Source organism: Rhagoletis zephyria, unplaced genomic scaffold (genome assembly GCF_001687245.7).
Source record: "Rhagoletis zephyria isolate East Lansing unplaced genomic scaffold, Rhagoletis_zephyria_1.1 Rzeph_scaffold_10410, whole genome shotgun sequence".
NCBI lineage: Eukaryota > Metazoa > Arthropoda > Insecta > Diptera > Tephritidae > Rhagoletis > Rhagoletis zephyria.
In genome coordinates this window covers 7216-18646 of record NW_016167488.1, presented here as the reverse complement: position 1 = coordinate 18646, position 11431 = coordinate 7216, and the positions used below count along the sequence as shown (strand labels likewise).

The 11431-nt window shown below is 38.5% G+C and overlaps 1 protein-coding gene across 1 annotated transcript; it reads left to right on the top strand.

The window, feature by feature from the left end:
* The first annotated feature begins 3035 nt into the window (after positions 1–3035).
* On the top strand, positions 3036–11180 carry LOC108376421 (uncharacterized). The gene is made up of 3 exons (XM_017632630.1): positions 3036–3131; positions 10613–10933; positions 11028–11180. Exons 1-3 carry the CDS (start codon positions 3036–3038, stop codon positions 11178–11180), a joined length of 570 nt encoding a protein of 189 aa, XP_017488119.1.
* Positions 11181–11431: the final 251 nt, after the last annotated feature.

Here is an 11431-nt window from a genome sequence, read left to right as displayed (position 1 = left end):
AGAGTAATGATTGGTTGAAATCTTTGACGCTAATTTGCTCTAAGATTCGTTGTTTGAATACCAGAATGAGTGAATGCCTCCCGTTGAGTTTGACCCACATTGAAGTAAGGTTTGCCCAAAAACTGAATGAGTATTATTCTACTCATATTCAGAAGAAGTGACAGCGCCCAGTGTCATTTGTAACTGGCGGTTGGTATAAGGGGGTTGATAATCTTGAGCACATAAAAAGGGAGATAGGCTTTCCGCCGGTTGATGGGCCTGTACGTGTTTCCCTTAATAAAACTCTGAGGCAGGATGATCCCGTCCGCTTCCAGATTATGCAGAGAGGATATAATCGGTTACCACGAATGAAAGTTAAACACCTTTTTATGTAAAAACATCGGATTTTAGAGCCGGTAAGGCTGCCTGCCGGTCTGCCTGAAAATATAGTAAAAGTTTTCCCCTGCAGAATTGAATATAGAGAGTCCCCATACCACTCCACAGGGAATCTTCTTTGACAACATAGCTTCCGAATCGTTTGAAGAACATTGTGTATATTAACTCCTTTCTTACGGAAGGCAAAGAGTGTTAGTTTTAGTCTATCCATTCACGGCTATCCACGAAACAATCGACCCGTCAGAAGTAATTCGACGTATCGCCGCCTTTTAAATCCAGATCGTGCATTCTGAAAAATATCCCAAGGATGATATCCGATCTAACCCAGAGAAGCGCTATCTAACGCTCCTATTTGTCTACATCTTTGACTACTTCGAGGAGTCAACAACAATGGCGGCATGGTGGCCTTCCCAGCTGAGCGCAGCCCATTTCAAAAAAAGCTATCGATAGTTAAGTCAGCTTGCAACCTTGTCGAAAAAGGGACTCGGAATCGTATTTGCTCATCGTATATCGTTCCTTGAGCTCTTTTAATAGAAATTAGATGGTTGTTATCCTGCCAAGTGTAGCACAGGACTTCAGCACCAAAAAAAACAGGTGAATATAATTTACCTAACCTAACCTGTGATGAGGCAGTACAACAGTTGATAGTTTTGAGTATCTTTGGTTACGTACTCTTCTTATCAGTTCTTGACTACCTAAAATCTTTTAGCTATAACTTTTGTTCTAGGCCTGCTTTTGTTAATAAACCCATCGGGTTTCTTCAGAAAGTATAGTACACACCTTTCAGCCTTGTATTTTAAAACTTGGATAATGTAGAGTTCGTTCTCCGTTTACTTGATTGTAGAGAATTCGGCACATCGTTTATCGACATAGTTTCCAAAAGAGTATCTTTTTTCGGAACAGCAGCAATTCGGGCTAACCGATTGGCTTCCTCATTTCCTTGGACTCTTATATGCCCTGATACACACATTAATTGGATAGTATTGTTCTTAGCAAGGATATTAAAGTTCTCTATGCACTCCAGGACCAATGAGGATTTAACCTTAGGTGGCGACCTTAACACGAGTCCTCCACAGGAGTCTAGGATAAGACCCAGGGACTTCGATTTTATGACGACAATGACCGCGATCCCATCGAAAGCTAAGGTCCTCAACCACTTGAGCATTCTTTTCCTCAGCACTCCACCTTTGGGCTAGATTAAATCCTCTTTGAACGATCTCGCAGAAGGTATAGGCGAACTTCCCAGTGATTATCTGCATGACTCCACAACACAACTCCACAGAGAAGTAGACAGCGAGCAACCTTTAGCTCTTTGAAGCTGAACTACGCCGTCACTGACTTCAGTTTCAGCAATCCTGGTGTCTAGCGGTCTAGCTATTCATCTTCGGATGGTAGGCTGTACTTTGCGTTTTTTTAAGTGTTATCGAGAGCCCTTTAGGTGTCAAGAAAGGCACACAGCGTTGTATCTCCACACCCAAAGGTTCTTTAAATTTCCTTAGTCAGGGCATACAGTGCCGCGTGTTTTCAGCGTAGAGGAGGTGAGACTTCCGGCCTGTGGGACTTAGCGAGAAAGTAATCCCTCTTACCATCTTTCGGGCTAAAAAGATACCGCGGACCTTTTTCCACACCTCGGAAATGTGAGCCTCTACTACACTGCCGCTCATGATGTTAACACGCTGTGGAAGTAGAAGCTTTTCGCCCCGTTTTGGTAGCACTGTACTGTTGCCATTCACCCCGGGTGCCTTGTACCGTTCGAAAGAGTCCAGCGCTCACCGCACTGGTTATTAAGCCTTTGGCCAGCTTTCAGTCCGATGTGCACGGAATACCGCATCCTTCGAGGCCAAAACGGCATCCGTAAAGTGGGCCGAGTGCTCTTTCCTTTTCTTTACTTGAATACGTAACATAGGCAGCCTGACCGATAGCTAGCCTGCTTCCGGTGTTGTCCTTCAGCACGGCTGTTTAAACCTAAGGACTTTACACACAGACTGGGTGTTTGTAAACAATGATATCGTCTATTTTTTGGAGCTTCGGTTCATGGGACGAGCTTTTGCTGCTTTTAGAACTTTGTCCCCTCAAATATTTTATTAGGCCGGTTTGACATTAATGTGCTACAAGGTAAGACTGAAAAGGTTACATTGCTTCCTTTCCTTGTTCCTTTCTCTCTCTTTTATTCTTCTTTTTGTATTGAATTTCTTCTGAACTTTTCTTCTTTTTCAACAGAGTCTCCTCGTTCGAAATCAACAGACAAATCAAAGCCTGGGCAACGTAAACAAAAGCAACCACAAAATAAAACCGACTTTTCTGAGGATATTGTGAATAGCATGAAACGTTGGAGCATATTGAAAGACAACAATGTCACAGTAGATCCAAATATATTTCGACGCCCAGATAAGTTGGAAAATTTTCTACGCGAAATCGAATCGATTCACAGTTTGATGCAAGACCGTTGTCATTGCCGCATTAAAAGTCCAGAAGAGCTATGCCGCTGAAGTTTAACCAGAAAAAAAAAAAACAAAAAAACAATCACAACTGCAAAGTAGCAAAGGCGGGCAAGAAATTGGAAATGCAAGCGTACTGCAAGAAACAAAGCAATGGAATTGCAGAATTTTCTAGCAAATTGGAAATTTATAGCCAACTCAAATCAACACAACTCGGACAAAATGACATTCAATACACGTCAGGCGCTATGTTCGCCTGTCACTTGCAACGCTTGTCAGTATTATTCATCTTCAACTTCACCGACTGCTTTGCACAATGTAGTACAGTTAATAAAACGTTCATTTTTCATCTAGTTTCTGGCGTACGCAAAACGACCGGAATCGCAATGTTTAGCGCAGCCATTTTTGCTTTGCACCAATAGATGTTACGCAGACTTATTTCACACGTCAACTGTGTGACTTTGATTTTTTCTGCAATTCTCTTTTCTTTTGCATTCATATTTTTTCATGCCTCCTTGCTATGGGCACCTTCGAAAAAAATTCTTAAATGGAAAATTGAATGTCAATTCACGTCAATTGGATACCGAGCAATATTTGGTTATCAAAGTGAACAGAGTGGAATCTGAAGAAAAACTAAAAATTATAAGTAAACAGAAAGCGCTTTAGACACAGAGGGTAAAATCTATGTATCTACATTAGGGTGCCTCGCCAAAAAAAATTCCTGGGTTTCCACTGAAATTATAAAATGTATTATATTTTAAAACTTTCGCCAAAATATTTCCATTTGAAAAGACCTACAAAAAATCGAGTTTTTCATAAATAAAATTAGTTTCCGAAAATAGTATTTCTAAAAAATCTCCTCAGATGATAAATGAGTTTAAACTTAAGAGGTTTTTTGTGTGAAATATTTTGGCGAAATACTTAAAATATAATAAGTTTTATAATTCCGATGAAAAAACGGTAGCCATTTTTTGTATGGATAGTGACGCGCCCCAATGTACATAAATATATACATTATTTAAGGCATGATCTAGGGTACAAAAGCTGTAGGTGGTTTTGCAACGCTTAGATGGAGGTTTAGAACAAGACCTTTGTAGGTAACTTGCCTTGCTTTATCTCAGTCGTTCCTCTTTTAATTTGAATCAGAATAAATATGATTAACACATGTTTTTTTGACATTCGCCAAGTTTAAAAGAGAGTCGCTTTTTCGACTTCTTGAGGGATAAAATTCCCAAGTACTTTCGAAATTTAACAGAAAAATAAAGTCAGCTCTAAGGGCTATTCAGAAAGTGTAAGCCGAGATGTTAATACCTCAAACCGCCAAAGGCTGTTTATCAAAGACTAGGAAGCTTTGTTAGGCTTAGAAGCTGACTTTAGTGTGTGCGGTCCACTTTGTTTCAGAAAAATCTTTCGTGTCTTTGGTTCTCGCTCAGCGGGCATTGAGCGGACGTGAGACGCAAGAGTACTCCGCGGCTAGTCAAAGGTACTTCCATCTCTTTGTCGCCTGGTTAAACCATCTCCAGGTTAACCTTTCTAACCGACTCATCCAGTATGCAGTTGCCTGATATAGAACTGTGGACTGGCATTAATAAGCGTAAGTCTGACTAGGAAATATACAGCTGGAAGCGAAAAGGAAGTTAGGCATTTCAAATAACAGTCATCTTTGTGTGAAGCATAAGCCTTAAAGAAATTTCCCGACAGGAAATTCCTCCACCAACGATTCCATTTAGCTTCACCTCATCCTTGTAAAAGTCTATCACCTTATAACTCTTGCAGCATCTGGCTGCCAGCGGCAAGGTGTTCATCTGCCTCTCTGGGGCGGTAGCTTATGGTTGTAAAGGCGGCTGACTGCTCACTACATTGACGCTGCGTAGATCACCTTCGACCAATCGAAATGTAGCTATTGGAATATATGTGTTGAGAGTCTCATTTATGTGGAGTTTTCCGCGAATGGTCAGTGATGTGTTACATACTATATTTTGCATAAATATATAAACTGATTGCTACAAAATTTGTATTTGCTATTTTCATTTATCTCAGCAAACTCAGGAATTTCACAATTTAACCAGCTGTTACAGTTCCATTTCCTAGTAAAAGCTAGTAGTCGGTTTTTTCTTATTCCACACAGTTAACGACCATTCTACTTCCTTTCAATATTTACTTGAAATTTGAGATAACTTTTCACACTTTATGTACATATGTACCTACTGTCGTCAATGTTGCCTTCGATTTACGACAACTTCAGCGCTGACCAATCGTCAAATCTCAACAACAAACAACAAACTAAACTGGCCCTGATCTTTCATGCATTCTTCATTCTCGACAAGCTGGCATTCATTGCACCACCATTACCACCAACCACCGAACTACTCAGCCGCTCATACTTCCTTCCGTTCCGTTACTCGGACCATACTGCTTGCGCATCAACTATTCTTTAGCTGCTTAGTTTGTGCTCTGCTTCAATTGTGTCCGATGTCCGACAACTGATGTGGCTGTAGTGGAGCGTTAGAAGCAATCTTGTCGCTGATTGTCCATCTACAATTGAATTGTTGGTTTGTTGCTGTTATATTGTTTACTGCTACCCTGCCTTAGTCACTCAAGTCACTCGATAGCAGTTCAAGCACAAAACACCGCAAACAACTACAAACCGTACTTACTATGGAGCGCTGCAAGGACGAAATCGAGTGATGACCGAATATACCACTTCTGATTTTCTATTTTATTTTGCTACTCAATTTGTATGATTGCTGATGCCATTGTAGATTTTTTTTGTATTGTTTTACTAAGCAGGGATTTGTTGTTTATTGTTGTACACAGTTGTTGGCGTTAGCTCGAGCTTTCTTCATGTGCCGCATTGACTGAATTTTGCTGTATATCTCTGTTTCACTAAATCTCTCTTTATTCCACTTTTTTTGTGAGCTTTCGTTTATGTACTGCAATGTGTTGATAATACTGCAAGTTTCTTGCGGTTTTTTGCTTTGCGGTTTTGAGTTTCTTTTTCCATTGTTTTTGTGATACTAAGCTGGCAAAAAGTTGCTAGGAAATGCAATAAATTTTTTCATACTTTAGTAAGTAAGTAAATCAGTCAAAATGCGATAACAAAAAAATCACATTTCAACACTTTTGACTTAAGAGTGCAACACAACAACTGTTATGTTCATTTTCAAAGAAAAGAAGAAAAAGAAATGTTATAACCGCTTTGTCAACGACGAACGTCACAATTTCTTCAATAACTTCGTTGAAACGTTCAAGTGCTATGCTTGTAATGCACTTAGGCAGCACAAAAACACACCTAACCTCAACATTATTGCAATCAAGCAGCACGGCAACAGTGATAAATAAAAGTAGTTGTACCGTACCCGAAGGCATTTTTTGCACGTTAAATTTACATACATACATACAATTAACACACTCTGCTCGAAACGAGGCGAGGATCTATTTGGAGTCTGTTTAATAATGCAAAGATTTTATTACAGAGAATTATGCCAGAAAGGCAAATAAACCCAGACTTATAAGTTAAATCAATTTTGCTAGTCAAATGATATCTATGTGGATTCCTCAACTTCCTGAACTTGTTTTATTAGGTAGGTTTGGTCTACGCCTGAGGCAAAGTTCAGGTCCCACTCCCCACCCTAAACGTCTGTCTATCAAAAAATATCTGTGTGGATTCCTGAACTTCCTTCATCGTTTTATTAGGTAGGTTTGGTCAACGACTGAGGGAATGCATTCGGGCTGGCATTCCGAAGAATCGTAAATAGGTAAATAGGAATGGCTGAGCACTGAGGAAAACTGAGCGCAGACAATTTTCGAGTCTTGCGTGAGGCAGCGTCACTTCTGCATCATCTGTTAACACACAAAATTTCGTGAACACATAAACAAATAGTTAAGTGAGGGGCACGGCTCATGCATAAGCAATCGTAATATCTCGAAATTATGTGCAAATAGCGCTGATGTTTTTCTTCCAGTGGCAACTACCGCAACCAGGCAAACATAGCCTAAGCTAAACTAGTTTATCTTATTAAGTACATTCTATCATATACTATCCTAACCTGTCCTATTGGATGCTATCCTATCCTAGGCCTCCATCCTATTCTATCTTCTTCTACCTTATCCTATCCTTATCATATTATATCCACTCCTGTCCTATCGTATTCTATTCTATCATATCCTATCCTTTCATATACTGCGCTCTCCTATCCTAGATTATCCTATCCTATCCAGTCTTAGCCTATTCTATCCTATCCTATCCTAATCTATCCTTTCCTATTCTATCCCCTAGGTATATTTTTGAACAGAACAGTTGCTTTTTTAAATTTCTGTTATTTACTTAGTTAAGGAAACTTCCCATTTTACCTAATTAGATACAACCCATTCTGAGATTCCATCACTGGTCAACACAGTCAATACAACGCTAACCAAGTAGCGCTTTAAGAAGCTTAAAAACGTGATGGCAATGCTACAGAGGGAGGTGACAGTGAATTGTTATAGTGTGAAATAGAATTGTTTTTGTAGCATTTCTTACATACATATATATTTTTCTTGTCTATGCTAGTTGGCGACATAATGACTACATAGACTGTCGTTTCCTCTTAGAACTATTTCTTATTGGTTTCTTCATCCAGTCGCATGTTTCTTTTTGCCGTTTTCTTTACGCTTAATTTTTGTTCTTATTTTTATGAAATTGTAGTAAAACTTTTTGCACACTTATTTTTGTTATTGTTATATAATGGCACTTATGTCGTCGTCGTCGTCGTCACAGTCACTTGTGTTTTCCGCGTGCGGTGGCAATGCAATTTCTTAGTTCACATCCGTTACGAAGGAGTGTGTGGTTTTCCTTCACTCACTGATTCCACTTGCCGCCTTCGCTGGCTTGCACACATTTTTTCACTGTCAGTGTGCATTCTGAGTGCACTTTATACTCTCGGTTATTGCACTTGCGTGTTATTCTTCTTGTATTTTCTTATTTTTTTTTTATTTGTAGGCATTTTATCATGGAGAAGTGGCGTATTTTTCTTGTGATGTCTTTCATATTAAATATTCCGTCCTATTTTGCCTTAAGTAGGCGGTATGTTTTCTGTTATTTTTTAATGTTTTAAATATCCTCATTAAACTACTTGCAATTGTCCTTTTTATTAATAACACTCGTTAGCTCTTACTCGTATCCACTTATATTCGCATTTCCGTCCAATTTGTCACGTCGCAATTGCCAAGATGATGCATTACACGCATATTTACTTGCTACATTCATATCTGTGGAGCAATTTTCCACTTTTTAAGCGCAAATGTGGAAGGACTGAAAAACTGAAAGCAGAGGGATGTGCAGTTGGTTTAAACAACTGGCGCAATTTCACAAAGAAAGAAAGAAAAGTAGAAGAAGAATGCAATGATAGAGACGATTGTTTCTAGTTAAATCATTTTTACAAAATTTCCTTAACCTCCGACTTTTTCTTCTACCCTGACGGAACAAATTAAGGTGTCCTGAATGGATTCGGTTAAAGTATTCGCGGAGATCTAAAGTAAATAGTCCTCAGGCAATGCCTTTTAAAAAAACCCTTTTCACCGAAGAAGGGGTTTTCAAAGCATTGCTTATTATAAGGAAAGAAAGCCTTAATACATAAATCCTTAAGATCTTTAAGCCTTACCACTTTCCTTCTCAAGGTTCTAGAAATACTACTAGACTTGCAGATATGACAGCAAATTGATATAACTCTCTAGCTATCAGCATACCTACTGGAAAGACAAGTCTGTAGATACAGTCTTGCATGTTGTTCCAGCGGCTTTTCTCCGCACCCTAACTTGCCTTGGGCTGTATCATCCTCTGGTAGAGTTTATTCGTCGCCTTCTAGGCTGCAGAACTATATATTCGGAGATGGGGCAGGTATCCGTAAGAAGATACGCAAACCGCGGCACCCGTTTCCCTACTACTTTGGAATCCAACGATGAGTACTCCGCTGGCGCGGTTATAGAGAACAGGTTGTCAGGTCACTACTTGCGCTGATCTTCTTGCACTACCGGCAGTTTCTAAGCACCCCCAAGTACTATGAGACTTAATTCAAGGCGCCTTATACTTCGTGGAAACCTGGTCCAAAGGAGCAGTCCTTAGTGTTAGTGTGTGTGGGAATTCAAGCCATTGTGAGCTGGTTAAACACAGCGATTGCGAGGCCTATTCTGTTCTCACGGTTTTGTAGCCGTTCGTATATCTTAACTATGGATAGTACTGATCTGATGAAAATATCCCACGACACAGCATCCATGGATAAAAGGTTAAACCAACGATGGACACGAATACAAAGAAATAACTAGAGAGCACAAAAACTTCTCTACAACTGGTGGTAATAACTGTAGCTCGTTTCTGTAACTTTTCTCTACTGGTAGAGAATATACGTCATTCTCTACTACGCATTAGAAGTAGAGAACAGGGCGGCGAATTCATATCTAAATTCGCCTTGGCGGAGAATTGAGCTACAGGTGGGACTTCGCAAAATTGAGAAGCTATCGACGAAGCTTTTTGGTCCATACTGACAAACGATTGGAATGCCGAATAACTGCCGTCCCTAAATTGGAGGGCTAAGTGTTGCCGTTTTCTAACGCCAACGCGCGCTATAACTAAATAAACGCGTCAAAATGTTGACGTTTTCTCATTTCCTCTCGTTGTTAATCTCGTTTCTGCTTTAATTTTTTTGTTCTCTTTCTTTCTTTCTGTGTGTCACCTGCGCTCAGCTTCAACAATCTCATTTTCTCGACCCTAACGCCGCGTTTTTGTGGGATGATTTATACAAATTGTATAGGTATGAGGACCTTTGACAGCTCTTTGGCGCTGGATGCGCCAATTTAAGGGCGACAGTAAGAGAAAAAATTAGAATTAAAGGTCAACGATTCTAGCACCTACTGCGTTATGTTAGCAAATAAAGACACGTGTCTGGGAAGACTACAGAGCCAAAAGCGATTTTACACTGAACCAAAAATCTATCTCTGGATCAAAGAAAAACTTTCCTTACTTTATGGTCGAAAATTCTTCCGAATGAGTAAAAAATTCTCCCGAATGCGTAATTTTTCTTTGGAATGTGTAAAAACGTACACGGAAATATGGAACCGTGGATGTGATCTATCATTTTGAAGACATGTTGGGCATGAAAAGAGGATAAAACTTCTTTAGTGCTGTTTCGTTCCCATTTTTCTTCAGTTTGATTGCTATTTTTCTTCAATTAAGAGAAGTTTTTTTTTTTTTTTTGGGTTTACTCCTCTTAAGGCCAAACCACACGACTGGTGAATTTTTATAGGCAATGTACAATTTGACAATTACAGAGTGGTATTATTTGAAATTTGTTTCATGAAAAATTTCTAGACAACACCAATCTGTGTCTGCTAAAATGTATACATTTGTACAAATGCATCAATCGTGTGATTTGGCCTTTACCCAGTAAATGAAGCGACCAAAAAATATACACATTTTCAACTTAAACAAAAAAACGATTTATCATCGAATTCAAATTAATCATTCAAATTCAAGCGTAATTTATAAAAGAACTATTTAGAATTTTAAAATTTGCAAAAACCTTAATCGTTTTTTAATAGCATAAAAATTAGATTATTTCGATGTGACTAAAATATCCAACAGTCTTTAAAGAGCACTGAACTGAGAATGGCCGAAAGAGCTTATACTATAGCTTTAGTATTTATTATTTTGGTAATATATTCAGCACATGCAGGAATAAAGGTAAAACAATAAATAAATTAGTAAGCGAAAACTTATCTCAAAGCCCTTTTTAAACTGGTTCAATAATAACAACCCCTCACAGCGAAATTATGCCATAACCTTGGATAGCGTAAATTATACCATCCACCAGCAAGGTTGGTTGAACGTCGAACAATTCTACTGTGGCAGCAATAGTATTGGCTTGAGCACCTTCACTTTACACTTACGTGTGCAAAAAAATATTACTGAATTTCAAATACGTGATAATTTTTTTATTTTACGCAAAGGAAACACAATACAGAATACAGAAGTAATTAACGCCTGTGACATGTTAAATGGGAATTATGGCAATGCCATGATAAAGCTTAGCATACTGGAGCTGCATCAAGTGACGCGACCAGTGTTTTTGTGTCCACTGATTGAGGTAAATATTTCTATTGATTTCTTAACATTAATTTTGTAGTTTTTTTGCAAGTTTATTGTGCTTAAGTATTAATTTTTTTTTTTGCCTTTTGCAGAACACACTTTATATCATCACCAACTATACCTTGCGTCCCAGTGTATACCCACCATATTTACCTCTAATGAGTTACGTTGAAATAGTTGAATTCTCTATGGGTGGTGTACATTATTTGGATTTAATCTTTAAAGGTAGAGTTAAGAAAGCATAGAACATATTAATCGATAACGACTAGAAAATTAAATATTAAAAGTTTGTCGATGAAGTACTATATAACAAATTGGAAGTTAATATTAAAAAAAAACCTACATTAATAAAGGAAGTGTTGTTCGATAAAGAATGGTCAAGCATAACCTTACAATAGATGGAACATTGTATCTCCGGCAGATGTTTTCTATTTTTTAGTCAGCTGAGTCACAAATTAATTAAATAAATTTTCTTCTTCTTTTTGTTGGCCTAAGA